The sequence below is a fragment of the Triturus cristatus genome, chromosome 7 (genome assembly GCF_964204655.1).
Source record: "Triturus cristatus chromosome 7, aTriCri1.1, whole genome shotgun sequence".
Taxonomy (NCBI): domain Eukaryota; kingdom Metazoa; phylum Chordata; class Amphibia; order Caudata; family Salamandridae; genus Triturus; species Triturus cristatus.
In genome coordinates this window covers 16,610,923-16,637,766 of record NC_140590.1, presented here as the reverse complement: position 1 = coordinate 16,637,766, position 26,844 = coordinate 16,610,923, and the positions used below count along the sequence as shown (strand labels likewise).

The 26,844-nt window shown below is 47.6% G+C and overlaps 1 protein-coding gene across 4 annotated transcripts in view; it reads right to left on the bottom strand.

The window, feature by feature from the left end:
* LOC146808696 (suppressor APC domain-containing protein 2-like) overlaps positions 1–25,567 on the bottom strand; it is a 365,810-nt gene extending 340,243 nt beyond the window's left edge. For all 4 annotated transcript variants that reach the window (XR_014966223.1, XM_085615505.1, XM_085615507.1 and 1 more), the window contains exon 1: positions 23,972–25,567. Coding sequence is in view for 3 of the 4 variants with exons in the window: in XM_085615505.1 (XP_085471631.1) it covers positions 23,972–24,413 (442 nt within the window). In the remaining variant the exon portion in view is untranslated. The remainder of the gene's footprint in view (positions 1–23,971) is intronic.
* Between the last annotated feature and the right edge of the window lie 1,277 nt (positions 25,568–26,844).

The following is a 26,844-nucleotide window of genomic DNA, read 5'->3' as shown; positions in this document are numbered from 1 at the left end:
GAGGGGTTCGTATTCCCATTCGTATGACACCTTACTCGACATGTGTAGGTGATGCGATGCCAAAGTTAGCAAATAACCGCAAGGATTATAATGCATTAAAAGTAGTTGGCCCGCGTCACCATGGAACGGCTATTAGGACTTGGTTCCGCAAGCCGTCGACGGGCTCAGCTCGCGCCAGAGCACCGTCCCACATGATTCCCTGCACTCTGCCTTCAGGATTGATAAGGCCTGCTATAGGAGTGACTGATAGGAATCCATGTGTCCATTTTTAGGGTTTAGGTGTAGGAATACTACACCTACAGCAACGGGTGATTACACCACGTGGCCCCAGCTGTCGTGCAGCCAGTTGTGTCCGATTTGGGCGGCCATTCCAGGGGTGGCATAATACATGCTTCAGCCCCGGGTAGGCCCTGGGTACACCGATGCCCTGGATACCTGTGGTATGCTGGGACAGGGACTGACAAGGCGGCCCAGTTCCAATTAGTGGATGCACCTAATGTACATGTGTGTTAATTTCGAGAGAGAACAGCTAGGCTGTGGGTCTGATTGGCAGGCCCACAGCCGGGGAAAGTCGTAAACCAATGAAGCAAAAGCAAAAAATCTGGGTGATCATAGGATTGCAGACCCTACTCTCCTACAGTGTGATTCCGGCATTTTTTCATTCTATTTTCTCGAGCGTCTTTGGAGGTGTCCCGTTGATTCTGGCGCTAGTGGCAGGTGTGCTACTTTTACTTTTCATACTACGGAATGGCTGCTCTTTCTGTGCCACACGACAGCCTGTCCCGTCTGCAGCTTCTTCGTAACAGGATGCTTGAATACTATGGCTTCCTGCCATTGGCGACTCTGAGCCTGGCATATGGATTATCCTTCCGGTATTCCTACTTCACCTGCGTGCAACCTGTCTTTCACTGCCTAGATTGTCCCTTTGAATGGCCTCTGGATTTGTGCTTAACCAACATGGTGTCTCCGGACCCGGATTATGATCGACTGATGAGGCCCTTAGTGTCTCACGAGTTCGCCTGTTCTGGTGTTCGGATTATGGCCTGCGGTGCAGCGCATGGTATCCTGGGTAATTGGGACATCGCGAGGGCGGCATATGACTTCTTGGATATGAGTTATTTGGAAGTACACGCTGGTTGCCCTCTGATGGTGCTAGAGGCTCCGCTAATGGAAGAACATGTATGTTCCTTTTCTTTGATTAACTGGATGGCTGAAACCTTCAGTGGCCGTGCCAACGATTTTCTGCTGGAAGCAGTGGCCACGTATGCTGCATATACGTTCATGGATTGAGTGAACTGTCGTCCACTGTGTTTTTCCTCACGTGTCTTGAACAGTACCTGTGCCTCTGCACTTCTGCCCGGTGGGGCGTTTTTTCATTTTTTTCTCACCCCCCGCTGCACGTTTGAGGTTTTTTGTTTTTTCTTTCCACCTTTGCTTTTTTCATTCTCGGACTTTGCCTGAACTGAAACTTGTTTTTTGAATTGGATACGCCTTGTTCTGCACTGTCGCACTTGAACTCTGCGTTCTCTCTTTTCTTGCATACTAAGTAGTGCTTCGATCAAGGGGGCATGTAGTGAGGACTCCCTTAATACGTACATACATTGTTAAGTTAGCATAACCACGTTAGATGTTAGAAAGCCATCTTGCTGCTTTTGCGCACGACACTGCGTTCACATGTTATTGCTTAAACAAACTGCTGACTCGAGCTTTGCCTCACACGAGAGCAATCTGTTGTTACAATCCAGAGCTCTGCGCGGTGACCTTGGTCTGTACATGATGTGACAAACAGTCTGGGTTGTTAGACAATGCATGTTTTCCACTCTAGGTTGATCGACCCACTATTTAGCCATAACACACAGGCAGCTGCAAAATACCTGAAAGTTGGTGCTTTTAATATTGCAGACATCATGTTTAATATGCAGACCGAAGACGAGCCTTCCTGCGAGAAGACTCCTGATGCTCCTGTGATGTGATTTCACTAAGCTGATCTTTGAGGTATGGGGTCCCCTATTCAAGCCTAAGAGACCTTCTATTAGCATAATAATAATATTAGCTTCTTAGTAAAGGGAAGGTGGTAGTATCCACTGTCATTATAACATGATCACCCCTTTTATATTCTATGGTATTGTAACGATGCTGATGGTTTTGATTTTAATCATTTGTCTGCTTGTATTAGCCAAAGTACTGCATCTTAGGACACGTGGTCTATAAAAATAAACTCTTTTTATTTTCACCGTGTCTCTGTTGATTCTTGTTGTGGACTGATGTGAGAATAATATACGAACAGGTATTTTCGATTCCCACCATTCCTGAGAGTACACTGAGTCGCTTGTTCTGGGTTGTCTTTTCATTGGGATCGCCGAGCTAAACCTCGGATAACGAATGGGACACTTATGCTAGCCGGATACTGGGTTCTGGGTTCTGAGGTGAGTTTCTGGTACACCACAATTCACTGAGGTCCTGGGGTTCTACGCATAGTTCTGTGTATAAGCAGAATCCCTGCCTTGGGTTGGGTACACCCCCTATTATGCCACCCTTCAGTGGGAGGGGGCATGTGACTGTCCCTGGTTGACTGAGTCCCCTCATCTTCAAGATGGAGGGGACTGAGATGTGTGCTTCACCTCGCCTCCCCCAACTGAGGGGTGGGGTTGGCAAAGGTGGGCACTTCTCTCCTCCTAGCTTGGGTTTCCCTCCGATTCTGCCACCCAAAGTGGGGGCCAGAACAGGTGGCAGCCAGTTGCTGGGGGCAGGGCACCAAAAGGTAGGGACCGTGTCCAAAGGTGGCAGGCATTTGAAGCTTTTCCTTCATGGACCCAGCCCATCCTGGGGGCAGAGGAATAACACCTCTGCCCAGGATGGGCTTTGTTTCTGGACCCAGAGAGTGGAGGCTCTCTACCCAGGGGTCCAGAAAACTGTATGGTGGTGGCAAATGGCAGACAGCCATTCAGGAACACCACCAGGGCTGGTCGATATTCAGGGGGCCTCTCTAAGATGCCCTTTGAGTGCTTTTACATTAAATCCACCACAGGCATCAGTGTGGGTTTCATGTGCTGAGAAGTTTGCTACCAAACTTCCTAGTTTTATTAAAGCCATTATGGAGCTATGGAGTTCTTAATGACCAGCTCCCAGACCATATACTCTTTATGGCTTTACTACACTTACAATGTCTAAGAATGGACTTAGACACTGTAGGGGTACAGGGCTCATGCCTCTGCACCTTCACCTTAGGACTAGTGCACCCTGCTAGAGGGGTGACTTACCTAGGCCACAGGCAGTTGATTGCTGACATGGCACACAGGGATGTGTGCCATGTTGACTCTTCACTTTTCTCTGCACTCAAACACGCAGCCTGCAATGGCAGTGTGTGGGTTTAGGTGCAGGGCTTCTAAGGGTGGCGCAATAGGTGCTGCAGCCGTAGAGGCCTTCCCTGGTCACAGTGCAATTGGTACCCATGATACCTTTTACAAAGGGCTTAGCTGAGGCCAGAGATGTGCCAATTGTGGATACCAAGGTACAGTCTTGGGAAAGAACACAGACCCTGGGAACCTGGTTGGAAGGTACCCAGGGCACACCAAGTCAGGGTGCATCAGATGTCAGGAGAAAAGTATGGGGTAACCATGTAAAAAAGAGGCACTTTCCTACACAAGTTCTAGGATTCGCTTGTCATCTATACTAGTAGGCAGGATATTTTAAGAGTGTTTGATCTGGAGAAGCACAAACTCAGGATTTAAAATGTACCACAGCGGTTGGGCGTTGCCTTTCTAAGAAGAATGTATTTCTAGCCAAACAAACCATTTTTAGCAACATTAGGATAATGAAAAACTGGGGTGAAACATAACGTTCTAACCTGTAACCTGCAGTTTGCAGGCAGCTCTTTTATGACAGTTCATAGGTCACTGTGCTATATTCGGGTTGTACTTATGTACTGCAAGTAACAAAAGGATCTCTATGACAACGCAGTAATCCACTGATCTATCCACAGAAAATACAGATGTGTGATCTGCAGTTGTGTGATCTGCAGATGTGCGATCTGCAGTTGTGTGATTAACCGTTTATGCTACTTTATGATGAGTCAAAACATCCAATAGACAAAACTCCAATCTCTCTCCAGCAGTGACATTAATCAACAGAGTTATCCAGACATTTTTATTGTTGCCTGAAAACTGCTGTGCACAGAAAGAGCTCTGAAGCAGGTGCTTTTAAACTCAGCACCAGGTGCAGCTGCACCGGTCGCACAGTCCTAAAGACGGCTCAGATTTAGACTAAGGATCCGATGATATATGAAAGGGCTCTGCAGTTGCAAAACCGGCAATTCACAAAATCAGAGGCTTTGTGACCTCAACACCCTAAGCAGATATGTACAGAAGATAAACAAATGGCTTTGCGAATCGCACTGTGTTCATTGCATCTTTTTACAGAAAGCGAAGGAGGTGTGAAAGGGGTATCCCACCTAACGATTCACAATGAAATCTATCAAACCTGCAGACCATTGATGACCAGGGCCGGACTGGGAACGCAAACCGGCACTGGCAATTGAGTCCGACCGGCCACGGGGTGTGGGGTGCGTGTGGAAAACACTGCAGCTGCTTTTGTTACAAGGGGGCCGATATTGCAGCTATGCCCGGTTCCTGCTACAGCCAGTCAGGCCACATTGATGACACACCGAGCCCCCAGAGGGTTGTGTGGCATTTACAAGGTGGAAGCTTCCCCATTGCAAACGTAGGCTCGGGTACATTGGGAGTAAACGCATACGGCAGTCCAGCGGACAGCAGCATGTTCCGCTCAATGCACGTACATCATGTCGATTCATTTTGAATGCAGTCCCTGTCAGAGACAGGGGCTGTAGTCATAAAACAAATGTATTTGGTAATGTAAATGCAGGCCTTTTGCCTCTCGCGTTCTTCTGTCTTTTCATTTCCCATAATTCTCCATGGGATTTGCATGCAGGCTCCTGCCTCACTAATAATAAAGGGACAGGAGTCAGAGAATCCTCCCAGCTGGCCCTTTTTGTGCGCTGATAGATTAGAACATCAGTCATAGAACAAAAATATTCTCAGGTTGCAAAATAGTCACAAAACAGGCATGGGCAGGGCCACCAGAGCTCACCTGTGCCAGAGCTACTGGCGTTGCCAATGTGTTTGAGCCATGTTGTGCACCAGCATGGCTGCTCTTATGCATGGATAAACGTTAGTGGGGTAAAGGAGAGTGGCATGGAGTGTCGTAGAGTGGAGTGGAGAAAAGTGAAGTAGAGTGTCATGCGGTGGAGTGGAGCGGGGTGGAGTGAAGTGTCAAGGAGTGGAGTGTTGTGGAGGGAGATGTCAGGAGTGGAGTGTTGTGGAGGGAGATGTCAGGAGTGGAATGTTGTGGAGTGTTGTGGTGTGGAGTGAAGTAAAGTAGAGTGGCGAGGCTTAGATTGCAGGGGCGTAGAGTGAAGTAAAGTGTCACAGATTGGAGTGGAGTGTCGTAGAGTGGAGTGTAGTACAGTGGCGTACTGTAGAGTGTTGTGGAGTGGCATAGAGTGGGGTAGAGTTGTAGAGTGGTGTTGAGTATAGTAGAGTGGCATGGAGTTGCATAGAGTGTCATAGAGTAGAGTGGCTTAGTGTGTTGTAGAGTGAAGCGGCGTAGAGTGGAGTAAAGTAGAGTGTCAGAGTGAGGGGTGTGTGGTGGAGTAAAGTGTTGTAGAGTGGAGTAAAGTGCATTAGAGTGGAGTAGAGAGGAGTGGAGTGGTGCAGAATGGCATGGCACAGCGAAGAGTGGGGTAAAGTGTCATAGAGTGGAGTGGCAGAGTGTGGAGTGGCATACAGTGGAGTAAGGTGATATGGAGTGTTGTAAAGTTGTAAAGAGTGGAGTGATGTGAAGTGTCTTAGAGAGAAGTGTCGTAGAGTGGACTAGAGTGGTCCAGAGTGAAGTGGCATTGTGTAGTGGAGATTGGTGGAATGTAGTGTTGTGTCATAGAGGTGTGTGTCATGGAGTAGAGTGGAGTGGCGTAGAGTTGAGTAGCTTAGCGTGGAGTATGCAGGGTGTGTTAGCACACTGCCAGTACAGACAACACATTTTCAATTGAAATGACCATTACATTTGCACATACAGTTTTACAGCTAAAACTACAATGCACAAACAATAATGTGTGGGAATGATGTCACTTAGAGTTCTGATTTGTTTTGATCAAATTTAAATATTTGTGTCTTTGGACGCACTTCAGAATTACAAAAATATCTTCTTCGTTTGTTGTTTCCAAATTCTGATATACTCTGAAATATTTGCACAGTTCATTTACAGATATTTAAATGTTGTTGAGTGCTAGTTAAAACATTTTCTTTCCCAGTACCCAGCAGGTGTGTCACATTAATGCTCTCACTTTGAAATCAGGAAAAGAAAATACCAAGCTCCTGTGGAAGACAGAGCCTGCCATTGCACCTCTGTCTCTGAACGCACAGCAAATGAGACACGATAAGAATGAACTTTAAAGGCCTTTTCACAGAAAGAGAGCCCTTGTGGAAGAATACGATAAACAGGTGATGCTCCACAGGAGGGACAAAGGCATGCTGGACAGCAAATAGAAAGTCAGAAAATGTGAGTTACAAACCACAAAAGTAATAGTAAGCATTGGGTGGAATTCATTCCCAGGGAAGCTTTCAGAATGCCCATAAAAAGTGTTTTCACAACCAGGCAGCTGTCTGGTAGGCTTCGACCTAAAAAGACCAAAAAATGATTCATCGGAGCCTTAGTGAGAAGTATCGCATAGTGGTCATGTCCAGAGTTGATTGATCTCCTGACGCACTACAACCCTGCCACTATACGAGAAGACACGATCTGCCCGTATACTAGCGATCATATAACATATGTAATGTACAATGGTTCAACTGGAGTTCATTTCTACTCCATTGACACTTTAGCAGGAGGAAATTGTTCCTGCATACACCTGATGTACACAAAACATAAGTACATTCTAGCCTTTTGCAAATGCAGGAACAATGTCCTCCTGCTAAAGTGTGAATGAGGCACAAATGAACTTCAGCTGAGCCATTGTATATTACATACAGTGTAATCCTGGACTTACATTTCAAACTGTACGTTGCTCCCAAGTAGCAGTGAGGTTACGTGTCACACTATAAAATACCCCCACGGTAATAAATAATACGCAGGTTCAACCGCTCCGTGTGACTATAAACTGAAGGATCTGAAGATCCTGGTGGGGGATGTATGACGTTACAACGCATGCTATTACAACGCATACCTTTACAACGCATTTTTTACAACGCAAAATCCATTACAACGCATTCCATTACATCGCAGGACACTACAACACATTTTTAGAAACTACCTTTACAACGCATTCCATTACAACGCCTACTACCTTTACAACGCATACCATTACAACGCATTATATTAAATTGCATTTAAGGTAAGTATTAGATAGTATAGGTGTAAAAATTACTTTTCTAACTCCAGGGGGTGCAACAGTAGGGTAAGTGTTGGATAGTATAGGGATAAAAATTACTATTCTAACTCTAGGGGGTGCAACAGTAGGGTAAGTGTTGGATAGTATAGGGGTAAAAATTACTATTCTAACTCCAAGGGGTGCAACAGTAGGGTAAGTGTTGGATAGTATAGGGGTAAAAATTACTATTCTAACTCCAGGGGGTGCAACAGTAGGGTAAGTGTTGGATAGTATAGGGGTAAAAATTACTATTCTAACTCCAGGGGGTGGATCAGTAGGGTAAGTGTTGGACAGTATAGGGGTAAAAATTACTATTCTAACTCCAGGGGGTGCAACAGTAGAGTAATTGTTGGATAGTATAGGGGTAAAAATTACTAGTCTAACTTAAGGGGGTGCAACAGTAGGGAAAGTGTTGGATAGTATAGGGGTAAAAATTACTATTCTAACTCCAGGGGGTGCAAGAGTAGGGTAAGTATTGGATAGTATAGGGGTAAAAATTACTATTCTAACTCCAGGGGGTGCAACAGTAGGGTAAGTGTTGGATAGTATAGGGGTAAAAATTACTATTCTAACTCCAGGGGGTGCAACAGTAGGGAAAGTGTTGGATAGTATAGGGGTAAAAATTACTATTCTAACTCCAGGGGGTGCAACAGTAGGGTAAGTGTTGGATAGTATAGGGGTAAAAATTACTATTCTAACTCCAGGGGGTGCAACAGTAGGGTAAGTGTTGGATAGTATAGGGGTAAAAATTACCATTCTAACTCCAGGGGGTGCAACAGTAGGGTAAGTGTTGGATAGTGTCGTGTAATATTATGCGTTGTAATGGTATGCGTTGTAAAGGTAGTATGCGTTGTAATGGAATGCGTTGTAAAGGTAGTTTTTTAAAATGCGTTGTAGTGTCCTGCGATGTAATGGAATGCGTTGTAATGGATTTTGCTTTGTAAAAAATGTGTTGTAAGTGTAGTGCGTTGTAAAAGTTGCGTTGTAAAGGTTGTTCCCCCCTGGTGGGAGCTATGATGACAGAACTACCTATCTGCCAAGTTGACCATAGCAAACCAAAGATGAGGGTGAAGGGCAAATAGCTCCACCATAATGTCTTCACCGACTGCCACCAAAATAATCAATTTGTTTCATGTCTTTTGTAAAGAAAGCTCAAGGTTCCTTTATCTATGAGCGCCAAATCGCCATGCGTATCAATCATGTATGCGTGGAGGCGTGGTATATCCTCACTATATCACGATATGAGAAAAATAACGCATGAACGACACTGATCTAACCACTACGTTGGAATGTTTATAATGATGCACTCGCATATACGAGCGAAATCGAATCACTATTAACAAACTCGCCTGTCAAGAACTCTCCATTAACCCCGACACAGAGATATATGGTCGGGCAGCAGGCATTTTTATTTGGGTGGGCCAAGGGTGCATTTGGGTGGGCCATTGCGGGATCGATTTTTCGTTTATATGTCTACCCAGGCCTGCTTCAGGGCCCTCCTTTATCTCTTAGTCTTACAAGGCCCAGTAAAACGCACTCTTTGCCAAATCTCTTTCTAAATATTATCACTCTCAAAAAGTGTTTTTTCTATGTAAAGTTCCTTTGATGGGAAGAGGAGGTTTCTGAGGTGGGAGTATCAGGCAACTGACACTTCTCAGGCTCCCTCTGTGCGATCCTTCGGGAGAGTCCCTCTTCATTACTACCTCCACCTGACCCCGGACTCTGCAACGCACTCCCTTCTCGGACTCCCTCTGTGCGATCCTTCGGGAGAATCCCTCTTCATTACTACCTCCACCTGACCCCTGACTCTGCAACGCACTCCCTTACAGGCTCCCTCTGTGCGAGCCTTCAGGGAGAATCCCTCTTCATTACTACCTCCACCTGACCCCTGACTCTGCAACGCACTCCCTTACAGGCTCCCTCTGTGCGAGCCTTCAGGGAGAATCCCTCTTCATTACTACCTCCACCTGACCCCTGACTCTGCAACGCACTCCCTTACAGGCTCCCTCTGTGCGAGCCTTCAGGGAGAATCCCTCTTCATTACTACCTCCACCTGACCCCAGACTCTGCAACGCACTCCCTTACAGGCTCCCTCTGTGCGAGCCTTCAGGGGGAATCCCTCTTCATTACTACCTCCACCTGACCCCAGACTCTGCAACGCACTCCCTTACAGGCTCCCTCTGTGCAAGCCTTCAGGGGGAATCCCTCTTCATTACTACCTCCACCTGACCTCGGACTCTGCAACGCTCTCCCTTACAGGCTTCCTCTGTGCAAGCCTTCAGGGGGAATCCCTCTTCATTACTACCTCCACCTGACCCCGGACTCTGCAACGCTCTCCCTTACAGGCTACCTCTGTGCCAGCCTTCAGGGGGAATCCCTCTTCATTACTACCTCCACCTGACCCCGGACTCTGCAACACTCTCCCTTACAGGCTCCCTCTGTGCCAGCCTTCAGGTAGAATCCCTCTTCATTACTACCTCCACCTGACCCCGGACTCTGCAACACTCTCCCTTACAGGCTCCCTCTCTGCGAGCCTTCAGGGGGAATCCCTCTTCATTACTACCTCCACCTGACCCCAGACTCTGCAACGCACTCCCTTACAGGCTCCCTCTGTGCGAGCCTTCAGGGGGAATCCCTCTTCATTACTACCTCCACCTGACCCCGGACTCTGCAACGCACTCCCTTACAGGCTCCCTCTGTGCCAGCCTTCAGGGGGAATCCCTCTTCATTACTACCTCCACCTGACCCCGGACTCTGCAACGCACTCCCTTACAGGCTCCCTCTGTGCCAGCCTTCAGGTAGAATCCCTCTTCATTGCTACCTCCACCTGACCCCGGACTCTGCAACACTCTCCCTTACAGGCTCCCTCTCTGCGAGCCTTCAGGGGGAATCCCTCTTCATTACTACCTCCACCTGACCCCTGACTCTGCAACGCACTCCCTTACAGGCTCCCTCTGTGCGAGCCTTCAGGGAGAATCCCTCTTCATTACTACCTCCACCTGACCCCAGACTCTGCAACGCACTCCCTTACAGGCTCCCTCTGTGCGATCCTTCAGGGAGAATCCCTCTTCATTACTACCTCCACCTGACCCCGGACTCTGCAGCGCACTCCCTTACAGGCTCCCTCTGTGCGAGCCTTCAGGGAGAATCCCTCTTCATTACTACCTCCACCTGACCCCGGACTCTGCAGCGCACTCCCTTACAGGCTCCCTCTGTGCGAGCCTTCCCTCTTCATTACTACCTCCACCTGACCCCGGACTCTGCAACGCACTCCCTTACAGGCTCCCTCTGTGCGAGCCTTCAGGGGGAATCCCTCTTCATTACTACCTCCACCTGACCCCGGACTCTGCAACACTCTCCCTTACAGGCTCCCTCTCTGCGAGCCTTCAGGGGGAATCCCTCTTCATTACTACCTCCACCTGACCCCTGACTCTGCAACGCACTCCCTTACAGGCTCCCTCTGTGCCAGCCTTCAGGGAGAATCCCTCTTCATTACTACCTCCACCTGACCCCGGACTCTGCAACACTCTCCCTTACAGGCTCCCTCTCTGCGAGCCTTCAGGGGGAATCCCTCTTCATTACTACCTCCACCTGACCCCGGACTCTGCAACGCACTCCCTTATAGGCTCCCTCTCTGCGAGCCTTCAGGGGGAATCCCTCTTCATTACTACCTCCACCTGACCCCAGACTCTGCAACGCACTCCCTTACAGGCTCCCTCTGTGCGAGCCTTCAGGGGGAATCCCTCTTCATTACTACCTCCACCTGACCCTGGACTCTGCAACGCACTCCCTTCCAGGCTTGATTATCCACTACTCCTCTCCAGTGCACCTTATCTCACAGCTGACCTTGGGCCCCAGCCCCATATCAGGCACCATCGGGCTCCACTTTCATTTTTCCCGGTAAAAACATTAGTAAAATCACCTTCAAACTTAAAACATTGAATATAGCAGTAAATATAATTAGCACGCACTTTAAAGTATGTTCCACAGTAGCCCTTATGACCCGACTGCTAATTCAATAAACAAAAACAGAAAGGCCATGTCCAGGCCGGCTTCAGCGCTGATGCGAAAGTCTTTTTTGGCGCCACACCAATAACCTCTTTCTCCGTAAATACCTTTACAACCACCTTCCAACAGTGCCCCTCATCCCTTCATGGCCCCCCTATTGACCTCCTCCTCGGATTCCCTCACTGCCACACGCCACAAGTGCCCTTCATCTCCCCATAGCCCCTCCCCCTCATGACCTTCTCTTCAGACTCTCTCACTACCACACGCCACAAGTGTCCCTCATCTCCCATAGCCCCTCCCCCTCATGACCTCCTCCTCGGATTCCCTCACTACCACCCTCCACCAGTGCCCCTCATCTCTCTGTTGCCCCTCCCCCTCATGACCTTCTCCTCGGATTCCCTCACTACCACCCTCCACCAGTGCCCCTCATCTCTCTGTTGCCCCTCCCCCTCATGACCTCCTCCTCGGATTCCCTCACTACCACCCTCCACCAGTGCCCCTCATGTCTCCCTGGCTCCCCCCTGCACCCCATGACCTCTTCCTCGGATTCCCTCACTGCCACCCTCCAACAGTGCCCCTCATCTTTGTGTAGCCCCTCTCTCGTATGCATTTCATTTGTTGTATAGTGCTACTCATATCAGTGTAGTGTGTGTCAGTACTTTACACCACGCACACATTATACAGAGACAATGAGTCATGCAAGTATGTAAATCAGTCTATAGGGAATGTCACATAAACCAATGAGGATTACAAGGTGTATGAATCACATGTCATCCATACTGGTGGGCCGGATATTTCAAGAGGGTTTGGTCTGGGGAAACACAACCTTAGGATTTAAAGAGTATTCCACGGGGGTCAGCTTTACTGATAAAAATGTATATCTGCCCAAACATACTCATTTTAGCAACATTAGAATAATGAAAGACTGGGAAAGTTCTAACTATATCACAAAACAAAAAAAGTGAAGTTCTAACTATACGCTTCATGTTTGTCTGTAGCGCTTTGATGACAGTTCATTGGTCACTGTCCTATGTTAGGATTGTAACTTCTGAACTGCAAGTAACACAAGGAGCTCTGTGACAAAGGCAGTAACCCACTGAGCTTCCACATAAAACACAGTTCATCTGCATTTAAAAACTACTAACAGACAAAGGATTGCTCTCCAGCAGGATCATTAATCACCAGCGTTATCCGGGCATCTTTTATTGTCTTAATGTTGTCCTGCATCGGCCATGATAAGGATAAAAACTGTTTAAATGAAGCGCACACGAGGTATGTGTCCTGCTGGGCCTGGGCAGATTTTAACAAGAAAAACTAATAGTAACACATTATCTTACCTACTCCATTAGTCAAAGTTTGTGTCACAGCCTGGTGTGATAAGCAGCTGCTGAAGGGGTCAGGAAAGTGAATAGGAATAAACAACTAATTTTTTCCTGCGCTGCAGAGAAAAAGAAATATCCAGGCAGCAGGACAGTAGGCAAAGGGTACAGTAGGCAAAGGTTATAGGTGGGGTGGCACATAGCCGGCAGACGAACACGCAAACAGGAAACCCAGGTCCATCCCCCAGATAAGCGCAGCGACACCACAATGGTCCAGGGAGATTGGCCCCAATAAAGCACACATGCCACAGAAATGTAGGAACACATAACCAATCAGGACACAACACACACAATACACCCAGTGATCCCGTGTCCCTCATGCCAGGCATCTGGCCACGTTACCCCCAGCCCCCACTGTATCCATGCAAGGTCGAGGCCCACCTGCCTTTGTTATCAGGGGCCCTATTTATGACTCTGCACACAAGGCACACATTCTTTTACCAAACAAGGATGGCAGGAAGTATTTTTATGATGCCCAGAAACTTATAAAGACTCGCTGAGATGTATTGTGCCTTGAGACAGTCCTCAGACCCGCTTCTGTACCTGTGCCCCTGCATCTGTGCCCCTGTACCTGTGCCCCTGTACCTGTGCCCCTGCATCTGTGCCCCTGTACCTGTGCCCCTGTACCTGTGCCCCTGCATCTGTGCCCCTGCACCTGTGCCCCTGTACCTGTGCCCCTGTACCTGTGCCCCTGCACCTGTGCCCCTGTACCTGTGCCCCTGCATCTGTGCCCCTGTACCTGTGCCCCTGCATCTGTGCCCCTGTACCTGTGCCCCTGTACCTGTGCCCCTGGCCGAAGGGTTGAATCAAACCAACTGTTCGTCTTTTGCCAAACGCCGCTTGTCTTTCGTTTTTTCAGGGTCATTCAAGCAAGCACTGTTCAAAGAGGTCCAATGGGCTCTGAATGTGATATCGGGTTTTGGGATGTCTGAAAGGACCAGATTAGAACAGCAACGACAGCAGGGGTTGGATCCAGACTCCTGGTCGCCCCGGTGACTCTAGGTGTCCGTAGGACACTTATGTGAGTTTATTAGGAGAATAATACCCAAGGTGGGGTGTCTGGATGCTGGGGGGCAAGACACAAAGAAAGACAGCAGCCAGGGCTTTGCCCTCGCACACACTGAATGAATGTGCGAGGGTACCGTGGTATCAGCTGATGTACTGAGTGAATGTGCGAGGGTACCGTCGTATCAGCTGATGGACTGAGTGAATGTGCGAGGGTACCGTGGTATCAGCTGATGTACTGAGTGAATGTGCGAGGGTACCGTCGTATCAACTGATGGACTGAGTGAATGTGCGAGGGTACCGTCGTATCAGCTGATGGACTGAGTGAATGTGCGAGGGTACCGTCGTATCAGCTGATGGACTGAGTGAATGTGCGAGGGTACCGTGGTATCAGCTGATGGACTGAGTGAATGTGCGAGGGTTCCGTTTTATCAACTGATGGACTGAGTGAATGTGCGAGGGTTCTGTTTTATCAACTGATGGACGGTTCCGTTTTATCAACTGATGGACTGAGTGAATGTGCGAGGGTACCGTGGTATCAGCTGATGGACTGAGTGAATGTGCGAGGGTACCGTGGTATCAGCTGATGGACTGAGTGAATGTGCTTGGGTACCGTGGTATCAGCTGATGGACTGAGTGAATGTGCGAGGGTACCGTTTTATCAACTGATGGACTGAGTGAATGTGCGAGGGTACCGTTTTATCAACTGTTGTACTGATTTTCAGATCCAACCAATTCTGTCTTGTTGAAAAAAAAAAAACTACAAATAGAACATTTTCCGGACGAGCGAAGTCCTTGCTGTGAGATATGGGGTCAAGGTGGGGTTTAGGACGCCAATGTACCGCATTTTACCCGGGTCACTGGGGTTCAGCGCTCGGGCCCCCACTCTCCCTGCCGGATGTGTCTCTTGCCGCAGACACTCGAGCTGACGCACGGATCCCCGGATTATCCCGGCCCCCCTGGGCCTGGACTAGCAGCGGCCCAGGGCAGCGGCCCAGGGCGGCGGCCACGGGCGCCGGATTAGCGGACAATGAGCCAGCCGATCCCGGGCACGGCGGGGACAGAGGCAGGGTGGCGCGGGGGCGGAGATGAACAGGGCGGGGATCAACGGGGGGCTTAGGAGAGCCACCGGGAGGGCAGGGTGAGGCAGGGGTCAGAGGGCAGGGACAGGAAGAGGCAGGGCGAAGACATGATTATTGGATATTAAGGACTGTGTCCGAGCTTTCGAGGAGGCAGGCCGGGGGCCAGACTCCTGCCCCCACTCCTTTTCTCTCTGCTCTTTACTCTTTCTTCACCTTCTGCCTTTCCACCCCTTTTCTTATCTTTCGCTTTCATTCCATCTCTTTTCTCCTCTCCTCTCCTTTCTTCTCTTTTAACTTCCTCCTATCTCCTAGGTTTCCAGTCCATTCCTTCCCTCTCTTTCCCTTCCGTCTCCATTATTCTCTTTCATTTTGTCCAGCTTTGCTGTGTCAACTCTTACAGCCTGCTCTTTTCTGACTTGCCCTTGACTATCTTCATATTTGTATCTCTCTTCAGTTCCTCATACCTACACCCTCTCTGAAGTCCTTACATCTCCCAACTTCCTCTCTCTCTGCCCTTTGTATTTATTTAGGAAAAGAAAGAAAAAAAACGGGGGGGGGGGCGTGGGCAGAAGACAGAGAGGGGTGGGCAAGAAAGAGAAAGAAAGGGGGCGCAGGCAGTAGACAGAAAGAGAGTGCGGAGAGAGAGAGTGGGTGAATGTAGTGAGTGAATGGATGACTGCAAAGTGAGTGCAGTGAGTGACTCAATGAATGAGTGCTAACGTGTTTAGGGTGGGGCATGTCTTGGCCTCCCCTCACCCCACACCATGAGATTATTACACACTTCCAATCCGTTCGGATTATCTGAAGCGAAATCCTTTTGGGAATCCAGTCCGCCCATGCTGGTTGAGACACCTTCCTGTTGTAGGGCTCAGCTCAGTCTGTGATAGGGATACAGCTCCACCCACACCCCACCTATCCTAAAATGTGGGAAATACACTGAGGATGTTAGAGGCTGCAATAATTTGGTGAGGCCGAAGAGGCGCAAGGGAGAGAGCTAAAACAGGAGCTACAAACAATGGAAGGAGTGGAGAGCGAGCACTCGAAGAGAGAGGTACTATGAACTGAGAGAGATGAAAGAAAGACAGAGAGACCAACAGAGGGAGAGAGAGAGAGAGAGATACGAAGAAAGATTGGAGAGAGACATAGAGAGAGAATAGTCCGACAGAGGGTGTGATAAGCATTTAAGGATGAAAGACAGAAAAGTAGAGAGATCAAGTAAGTAATATTGCGAGAGAGTAAGGAAAAGAGAGAAAGAGCAGCGAGAGACTGAGATACAGAGAGACAGAGTGCGAGAGAGAATCAATCTGTCAAAGAGAGGGAGAGAGACAAAGAGTCACAGAGACCGAGAGAGGCCGACTGAAATAGACTTAGAGAGAGCAGGGGAAAAGAGAGAAAAACAAGATAGACATACATAGAGATGGAGACACACAGCAGCAGTACAAAATGGAGACGATGGGGAAGAGAAGTCATTATATTTACAGAAAGAGTGAGCGAAAGAGATACAACAAGACAGAGTGAAAGAATGGGATATAAAGAGCAAAAAAAAGACGGAGAAGATGGAATGAGACAGAAGAAGAAGAGGTGAGCCAACTGGAGGGATAGAGGAGGGAGAGACATGCTCAAGAGGTACCACAGGAAGAACTGAGAAAGAAAGATACTGAGAAGGAAGGAGATAAAAATACAGGAAGCACTGAGAGACAAGAGTAGGAATTAGAGATAAATAACCTGTCGGGTAGACCAGAGAAGAGGCGAGTGACTTTGAATGAGGTAAATGGATCCGCATTACATGCAGACCACCAGTTGTTTATGTTTGTGCACAGATGGAATTTATTTCACTATCCTAATCACCACTAAAGCCTCAATATTTACCTTGTTCCCCACCTTTCATCCCACTACCACATCAGTGCCACACCTTATGTGCTTTACCGTCACATCTTCACCATTACACTGTCAATGACTCGTTGTTATTAGCTCCTTAACCACTAATCCCTACTCCAACTCACAGACCTAACTCCTAACACTTAAACTAACCATTAACCTAACTCTTACTTCTAAGTCCTAACACTAGCTATATCCCTAAGCACTAACCCCAACTCCAAGACCTAACTCTAACCTAAACCGCAATCCCTACCCCAAACTCTAACTCCTAACCCTTACTCTACTCACTAACTCTTACACCTACCTCCTAATCAAAATATTGCTGGCTGAGTCCTTAAGCCCTAACCCAAACTCCTGGATATGCTAACTCTAATCTCAACCTTAACCATGACCTTAGCTCCTAGACCTACCTCCCGTCCTAACCCTTACAGTAACTACCTACCCAACACTTAACCGCAAACCCTTAACCAACATCTTATCCCGAACCACCTACCTCTAACGCCTAATTATGACAAACCAACACAGAACACAACTTCCAGACCTAACTCCTATCCCCAACCACTAACCCAACAGCTACTTCGATTTCTATACATAATACCTACTTCAATTTCTATACCTAGCAGTTAACCCTAACCACTAACCCAACACCTACTCCGATTTCTATACCTAGCAGCTAACCCTAACCACTAACCCAACACCTACTCCGAATTCTATACCTAGCAGCTGACCCTAACCACTAACCCAACACCTACTCCGATTTCTATACCTAGCAGCTAACCCTAACCACTAACCCAACGCCTACTCCGATTTCTATACCTAGCAGCTGACCCTAACCACTAACCCAACAGCTACTCCGATTTCTATACCTAGCAGCTGACCCTAACCACTAACCCAGCACCTACTCCGATTTCTATACCTAGCAGCTAACCCTAACCACCAACCCAACACCTACTCCGATTTCTATACCTAGCAGCTAACCCTAACCACTAACCCAACACCTACTCCGATTTCTATACCTAGCGGCTGACCCTAACCACTAACCCAACACCTACTACGATTTCTATACCTAGCAGCTAACCCTAACCACTAACCCAACACCTACTCCGATTTCTATACCTAGCAGCTGACCCTAACCACTAACCCAACAGCTACTCCGATTTCTATACCTAGCAGCTAACCCTAACCACTAACCCAGTACCTACTCCGATTTCTATACCTAGCAGCTAACCCTAACCACCAACCCAACACCTACTCTGATTTCTATACCTAGCAGCTAACCCTAACCACCAACCCAACACCTACTCCGATTTCTATACCTAGCAGCTAACCCTAACCACTAACCCAACACCTACTCCGATTTCTATACATAGCAGCTAACCCTAACAACTAACCCAACACCTACTCCGATTTCTATACCTAGCAGCTGACCCTAACCACTAACCCAACACCTACTCCGATTTCTATACCTAGCAGCTGACCCTAACCACTAACCCAACACCTACTCCGATTTCTATACCTAGCGGCTGACCCTAACCACTAACCCAACACCTACTACGATTTCTATACCTAGCAGCTAACCCTAACCACTAACCCAACACCTACTCCGATTTCTATACCTAGCGGCTGACCCTAACCACTAACCCAACACCTACTACGATTTCTATACCTAGCGGCTGACCCTAACCACTAACCCAACACCTACTACGATTTCTATACCTAGCAGCTAACCCTAACCACTAACCCAACACCTACTCCGATTTCTATACCTAGCAGCTGACCCTAACCACTAACCCAACAGCTACTCCGATTTCTATACCTAGCAGCTAACCCTAACCACTAACCCAGTACCTACTCCGATTTCTATACCTAGCAGCTAACCCTAACCACCAACCCAACACCTACTCTGATTTCTATACCTAGCAGCTAACCCTAACCACCAACCCAACACCTACTCCGATTTCTATACCTAGCAGCTAACCCTAACCACTAACCCAACACCTACTCCGATTTCTATACATAGCAGCTAACCCTAACAACTAACCCAACACCTACTCCGATTTCTATACCTAGCAGCTGACCCTAACCACTAACCCAACACCTACTCCGATTTCTATACCTAGCAGCTGACCCTAACCACTAACCCAACACCTACTCCGATTTCTTTACCTAGCAGCTAACCCTAACCACTAACCCAACACCTACTCCGATTTCTATACCTAGCAGCTGACCCTAACCACTAACCCAACAGCTACTCCGATTTCTATACCTAGCAGCTGACCCTAACCACTAACCCAGTACCTACTCCGATTTCTATACCTAGCAGCTAACCCTAACCACCAACCCAACACCTACTCCGATTTCTATACCTAGCAGCTAACCCTAACCACTAACCCAACACCTACTCCGATTTCTATACCTAGCGGCTGACCCTAACCACTAACCCAACACCTACTACGATTTCTATACCTAGCAGCTAACCCTAACCACTAACCCAACACCTACTGCGATTTCTATACCTAGCAGCTGACCCTAACCACTAACCCAACAGCTACTCCGATTTCTATACCTAGCAGCTAACCCTAACCACTAACCCAGTACCTACTCCGATTTCTATACCTAGCAGCTAACCCTAACCACCAACCCAACACCTACTCCGATTTCTATACCTAGCAGCTAACCCTAACCACCAACCCAACACCTACTCCGATTTCTATACCTAGCAGCTAACCCTAACCACTAACCCAACACCTACTCCGATTTCTATACATAGCAGCTAACCCTATCAACTAACCCAACACCTACTCCGATTTCTATACATAGCAGCTAACCCTAACCACTAACCCAACACCTACTCCGATTTCTATACCTAGCAGCTAACCCTAACCACTAACCCAACACCTACTCCGATTTCTATACCTAGCAGCTGACCCTAACCACTAACCCAACACCTACTCCGATTTCTATACCTAGCAGCTGACCCTAACCACCAACCCAACACCTACTCCGATTTCTTTACCTAGCAGCTGACCCTAACCACTAACCCAACACCTACTCCGATTTCTATACCTAGCAGCTGACCCTAACCACTAACCCAACACCTAGCAGCTAACCCTAACCACCAACCCAACACCTACTCCGATTTCTATACATAGCAGCTAACCCTAACCACTAACCCAACACCTACTCTGATTTCTATACATAGCAGCTAACCCTAACCACTAACCCAACACCTACTCCGATTTCTATACCTAGCAGCTAACCCTAACCACCAACCCAACACCTACTCCGATTTCTATACCTAGCAGCTAACCCTAACCACTAACCCAACACCTACTCCGATTTCTATACCTAGCAGCTGACCCTAACCACTAACCCAACACCTACTCTGATTTCTATACCTAGCAGCTGACCCTAACCACTAACCCAACACCTACTCCGATTTCTATATATAGCAGCTAACCCTAACCACTAACCCAACACCTACTCCGATTTCTATACCTAGCAGCTAACCCTAACCACTAACCCAACACCTACTCCGATTTCTATACCTAGCAGCTGACCCTAACCACTAACCTTAACTCCAGCTCTTTCCCTTATGACTAACTCTAACACCAGTCACTAACTCTCACCGTGAATGTTAAATGGCAGTGTAAATTATTTACACTGTAAACGATGGTGATGATGAAACTGAGACAGTAGAAATATGAAGCTGTAAAGGGGACATTTAAGGTATGCACTATCGTATACATCCAATAGCTAGCTAGCCACTGTCCTACAACTCTTCAAACATCTGACTTCCTATTAATGCCTATATCTTTAAATAATCAAAATCAAATGCCTGGCACTGGTGTTCGTCACATGCTTATTTCAATAAAACAATTGCTTAAAAAATAAGTAATTTACCACCTTGATAATGTGTTATGTAATTGCACTGCCGTAATCCCATTTGTAGTATGAATAACGAGGAGGCATTACGTCATGAAGTCCCCTTAATCCTGACCCTTTCCCTCCGTTAAGAATCAGTCCCATCCCCCTTTTTATGTCAGCCCCTCTCGCTACCAGGTATCTATGCATTTAAAACCTATCTCTTCGGTACGCACTTATAACATCACACTTGTAATACTTTGCTTGTAAAAATACCTCTGCAATACAGTTTAAGTTTCTTTAAACACTACACTTGTAATGATTTACTTGTAATACTACACTTACAAAACCTACTCTTGTAATACTTCACTTATTACTCCTACGCTTGTAATACTTCACTTATTACACCTACGCTTGTAATACTTCACGTACACACTTATAATACTACACTTATAACACCACACTTGTAATGTTTCACTTGTAATACTACACTTATAACACCACACTTGTAATGTTTCACTTGTAATACTTCACTTATAACACCACACTTGTAATGTTTCACTTGTAATACTACACTTATAAAACCTACTCTTGTAATACTTCACTTATAACACCACACTTGTAATACTTTGCTTGTAATAATACCTCTGCAATACAGTTTAACTTTCTTTCAACACTACAGTTATAACACCATGCTTGTAATGCTTCACTTGTAATACTACACTTATAAAACCTACTCTTGTAATGCTTCACTTATTACACCTACGCTTGTAATACTTCACGTGTAACACCACACTTATAATACTTCACTTATAACAGCACACTTGTAATGTTTCACTTATAATACTACACTTATAACACCACACTTGTAATGTTTCACTTGTAATACTTCACTTATAACACCACACTTGTAATGTTTCACTTGTAATACTACACTTATAAAACCTACACTTGTAATACTTCACTTATAACACCACACTTGTAATACTTTGCTTGTAATAATACCTCTGCAAAAGTTTAAGTTTCTTTAAACACTACTTTTATAAAACCACACTTGTAATGCTTCACTTGTAATACTAGTTACAACACCTACTCTTCTATTACTTTACTTCTAATGCGTCACTTGTAATACTACACTTATAATACCTACTCTTGTAATACTTCACTTATAACACCACACTTGTAATGCTTCACTTGTAATACTTCACTTATAACACCACGCTTGTAATGCTTCACTTGTAATACTAGTTATAACACCTACTCTTCTAATACTGCACTTGTAATGCTTCACTTGTAATACTACACTTCTAAAACCTACTCTTGTAATACTTCACTTATAACACCACACTTGTAATGCTTCACTTGTAATACTTCACTTATAACACCACGCTTGTAATGCTTCACTTGTAATACTAGTTATAACACCTACTCTTCTAATACTGCACTTGTAATGCTTCACTTGTAATACTACACTTCTAAAACCTACTCTTGTAATACTTCACTTATAACACCACACTTGTAATGCTTCACTTGTAATACTTCACTTATAACACCACACTTGTAATGCTTCACTTGTAATACTACACTTCTAAAACCTACTCTTGTAATACTTCACTTGTAACACCACACTTGTAATACTTTGCTTGTAATAATACCTCTGCAATACAGTTTAAGTTTCTTTAAACACTACAGTTATAAAACCACTCTTGTAATGCTTCACTTGTAATACTAGTTACAGCACCTACTCTTCTATTACTTCACTTGGAATGCTTCACTTGTAATACTACACTTATAATACCTACTCTTGTAATACTTCACATATAACACCACACTTGTAATGCTTCACTTGTAATACTTCACTTATAACACCACGCTTGTAATGCTTCACTTGTAATACTTCACTTATAACACCACGCTTGTAATACTTCACTTGTAATACTAGTTATAACACCTACTCTTCTAATACTTCACTTGTAATGCTTCACTTGTAATACTACACTTCTAAAACCTACTCTTGTAATACTTCACTTATAACACCACACTTGTAATGCTTCACTTGTAATACTTCACTTATAACACTACACTTGTAATGCTTCACTTGTAATACTTCACTTATAACACCACACTTATAATGCTTCACTTGTAATACTTCCCTTATAACACCACACTTGTAATGCTTCACTTGTAATACTAGTTATAACACCTACTCTTCTAATACTTCACTTGTAATGCTTCACTTGTAATACTACACTTATAAAACCTACTCTTGTAATACTTCACTTATAACACCACACTTATAATGCTTCACTTGTAATACTATAACGCCACCCTTGCAATACTACACTTTTCATTCATACTAGTCTCAGCTCAGACCCACCTATGCTCCACTCTAACTACCAGTCTAAAACTGCCCTCTATCAGCAGCCCCGACCCCCCTCATCCCTTCCACACCCCACCCACAATGCCTCTCACACTCCTCTCATCCCCCACGCCCATCATCTCATCTCTCGGACTCACACCCCTGCAGCACTTAGAGCCCCCTCTCTGCGGATGCCCGCTCAGCTGGCAGATCTTTCAGTGCCAGAGACTCCCTCCCCACCACCCCTGGTGGCACACACTCTCCGCCTCTCGAGCCTGAGCCTGGCTGCTGGCATGAAGCAAAGCAGTTCATTGGCCCCTGTGACCTCATGGGAGGGACTTACTCAGACAGAGCTTTGCTGAGCGCCGCATGTCTCTGTGCAGCTGCTTCAGAGCACTACATGATTCGTTGTTTATTGCATTGCTCTAAAGTCATGTGCGGTTCTTTGAATGACCATGACATTCAGTGGGAAGCACTCACTAATAGCGTTCAAGAAGTCATTCAGCTCGAGAGCTCAGTTACAGTTCAATGGCACGCACGAGTCTGTCTAAATATGCCTGTACTAACAGATAACCGGTGAACAAGAGGCTGCCAGAAGAGAGTTTCAAAGACAGGATGCACACACTCAGAGTGGTAGATGTGTTTTCTGGTCGCTGGCTACCCAGCACTGACTTCTTTCTTGGGTTCCCACTCTCTGCTTCGAGCCACCCTAGCGGTGAAATTCCCAGAGTGAACTATTTCTATTACTACCCCTGGGCACAGCCTAAACTGGAATCCATCTATTATTTAAATACTCAGCGTGTTGTTACTCAACGGTACTTATTTTGCCAACATAGGGTGAAAGAATCATTTAAACCACTCCTCGATCTGGGACCTGCAGATCCCACACAAGCACATATATGAGTGAACCAGACTTGAGAATTATCTTCAACAACAAACAACAGAAGAGGCTTACGGTGTGGGCTGTCGGTCTCATGGTGAACTTCCCCCTCTCTGTTCTCCAGCCCGCGGGCACTTCCCTGGATGTTTGGGGGGCAGGATGGAGAGCAGGCCTGGCTCCCCCTCTCTTCATCATGGAGAAGGGCAATCCTGAGCCCTGCCACTAGGCGGGGAAAGCTCAGGTACCCCCCACAAGGAGCAGCCACTTGCCTCAAGGAGTCCAGGACCACAGGTAGAAGCACAGCCTCACCACCACCTTCTTTGTCTCGAGGCCCCTCGGTGCCATCCCGCCACCCCCAGCGGCTCTCGATCTCTGACAGGTGCACTGACCCCGTCCTCTGGTCATCCAGGATGTTGAAGAGAGTGCGCAGGCTGCGGACAAAGGCCCGGGACATAGTGGAAGCCCGGTGGCCTGGGTTAAGGTCCTCGCGCTTAGGAGAGAGTCTTACAGCGGTCATGGTTGTGGTCTTTTGCTGTCCAGTCAAGCTTCTCTTCTCTGATGTGAAGCTGGGCTCTGAGAAGCATCAGGAAAAGCAACCAACTTGTGCGTTTTCTTTGTTGTTGGGGAGGTATTGTTAGGAGGTTGTTGCACCCCTATTCCTTTGGGGTTATAGGTGCTGCAGAGCAACAGATGTCCAGTTGAGTCCAATTCGACAGTGGTGGATGCTATAGAAAATGGGATATTCTATTGGCCATGTCATGTACAAGCGCCTTAGAAGACGGGCTGTCCTAGTCACTCCCCATTGGGTGGGAGCGGTAGAGATACAAAGTCCTATTGGCTCCACTTTGCTGAATGTTTAAGATGATGAGATTTCTTGTTGGTCCAACTGACTGAGTGCTATGAAAGACAAAATGTCCCACTGCCTTTGTGACCTCTTGATGTTGTAGGAGATAGGCTGTCCCACTGGCTTTCCCTTGGGTGGCTGCACCGGAACATGTAGCGTCCTGTTGAGTCTTCAGTAGCGAGCACACTAAAAGGCAAGATGTCCCACTGGTTCTGTCATGGACCAGTACTTTAGAAGATCAAATGACCTGACTATTCTTCCGTCACAGGGTGTGGCAGAAGACATAATGCCCTATGGACTCCTTAGTGCCTCATCCCCTAGAAGACGTAATGATCCCATGTGCTCTGTGATGGATCAGTGCTTAAGAAGACACGATGTCCTAGCCATCCTTCCTTGGCAGGTGCAATAGAAGAAGTGACGTCCTTGTGGCTCTTGGCCCTCAGTGCTCAAGAAGGCGAATGTATTGTTGGCCCCTCCTTCACTGGGTTTGAGGGAAGTTGAAATGCTCGGTAGAGAGTGAATACCCCGGTAGTCAGTGCATCGCCTGGGTGCGGTAGGGAGTGAATGCCCCGGTAGTCAGTGCATCGCCTGGGTGCGGTAGAGAGTGAATCCCTCGGTAGTCAGTGCATCGCCTGGGTGTGCGGTAGAGTGAATGCCCCGGTAGTCAGTGCATCGCCTGGGTGCGGTAGGGAGTGAATGCCCCGGTAGTCAGTGCATCGCCTGGGTGCGGTAGAGAGTGAATCCCTCGGTAGTCAGTGCATCGCCTGGGTGCGGTAGAGTGAATGCCCCGGTAGTCAGTGCATCGCCTGGGTGCGGTAGGGAGTGAATGCCCCGGTAGTCAGTGCATCGCCTGGGTGCGGTAGAGAGTGAATCCCTCGGTAGTCAGTGCATCGCCTGGGTGCGGTAGAGTGAATGCCCCGGTAGTCAGTGCATCACCTGGGTGCGGTAGGGAGTGAATGCCCCGGTAGTCAGTGCATCGCCTGGGTGCGGTAGAGAGTGAATCCCTTGGTAGTCAGTGCATCGCCTGGGTGCGGTAGAGAGTGAATACCCCGGTAGTCAGTGCATCGCCTGGGTGCGGTAGGGAGTGAATGCCCCGGTAGTCAGTGCATCGCCCGGGTGCGGTAGAGAGTGAATGCCCCGGTAGTCAGTGCATCGCCCGGGTGCGGTAGGGAGTGAATGCCCCGGTAGTCAGTGCATCGCCCGGGTGCGGTAGAGAGTGAATGCCCCGGTAGTCAGTGCATCGCCCGGGTGCGGTAGAGAGTGAATCCCCCGGTAGTCAGTGCATCGCCTGGTTGCGGTAGAGAGTGAATGCCCTGGTAGTCAGTGCATCGCCTGGTTGCGGTAGAGAGTGAATGCCCTGGTAGTCAGTGCATCGCCCGGGTGCGGTAGAGAGTGAATGCCCCGGTAGTCAGTGCATCGCCCGGGTGCGGTAGAGAGTGAATCCCCCGGTAGTCAGTGCATCGCCTGGGTGCGGTAGAGAGTGAATCCCTTGGTAGTCAGTGCATCGCCTGGTTGCGGTAGAGAGTGAATGCCCTGGTAGTCAGTGCATCGCCTGGTTGCGGTAGAGAGTGAATGCCCCTGTAGTCAGTGCATCGCCTGGGTGCGGTAGAGAGTGAATCCCCCGGTAGTCAGTGCATCGCCTGGGTGCGGTAGAGAGTGAATGCTCCGGTAGTCAGTGCATCGCCTGGGTGCGGTAGAGAGTGAATGCCCCGGTAGTCAGTGCACCGCCCGGGTGCGGTAGAGAGTGAATCCCCCGGTAGTCAGTGCATCGCCTGGTTGCGGTAGAGAGTGAATGCCCTGGTAGTCAGTGCATCGCCTGGTTGCGGTAGAGAGTGAATGCCCTGGTAGTCAGTGCATCGCCCGGGTGCGGTAGAGAGTGAATGCCCCGGTAGTCAGTGCATCGCCCGGGTGCGGTAGAGAGTGAATCCCCCGGTAGTCAGTGCATCGCCTGGGTGCGGTAGAGAGTGAATCCCCCGGTAGTCAGTGCATCGCCTGGGTGCGGTAGAGAGTGAATCCCCCGGTAGTCAGTGCATCGCCTGGGTGCGGTAGAGAGTGAATCCCCGGGTAGTCAGTGCATCGCCTGGGTGCGGTAGAGAGTGAATCC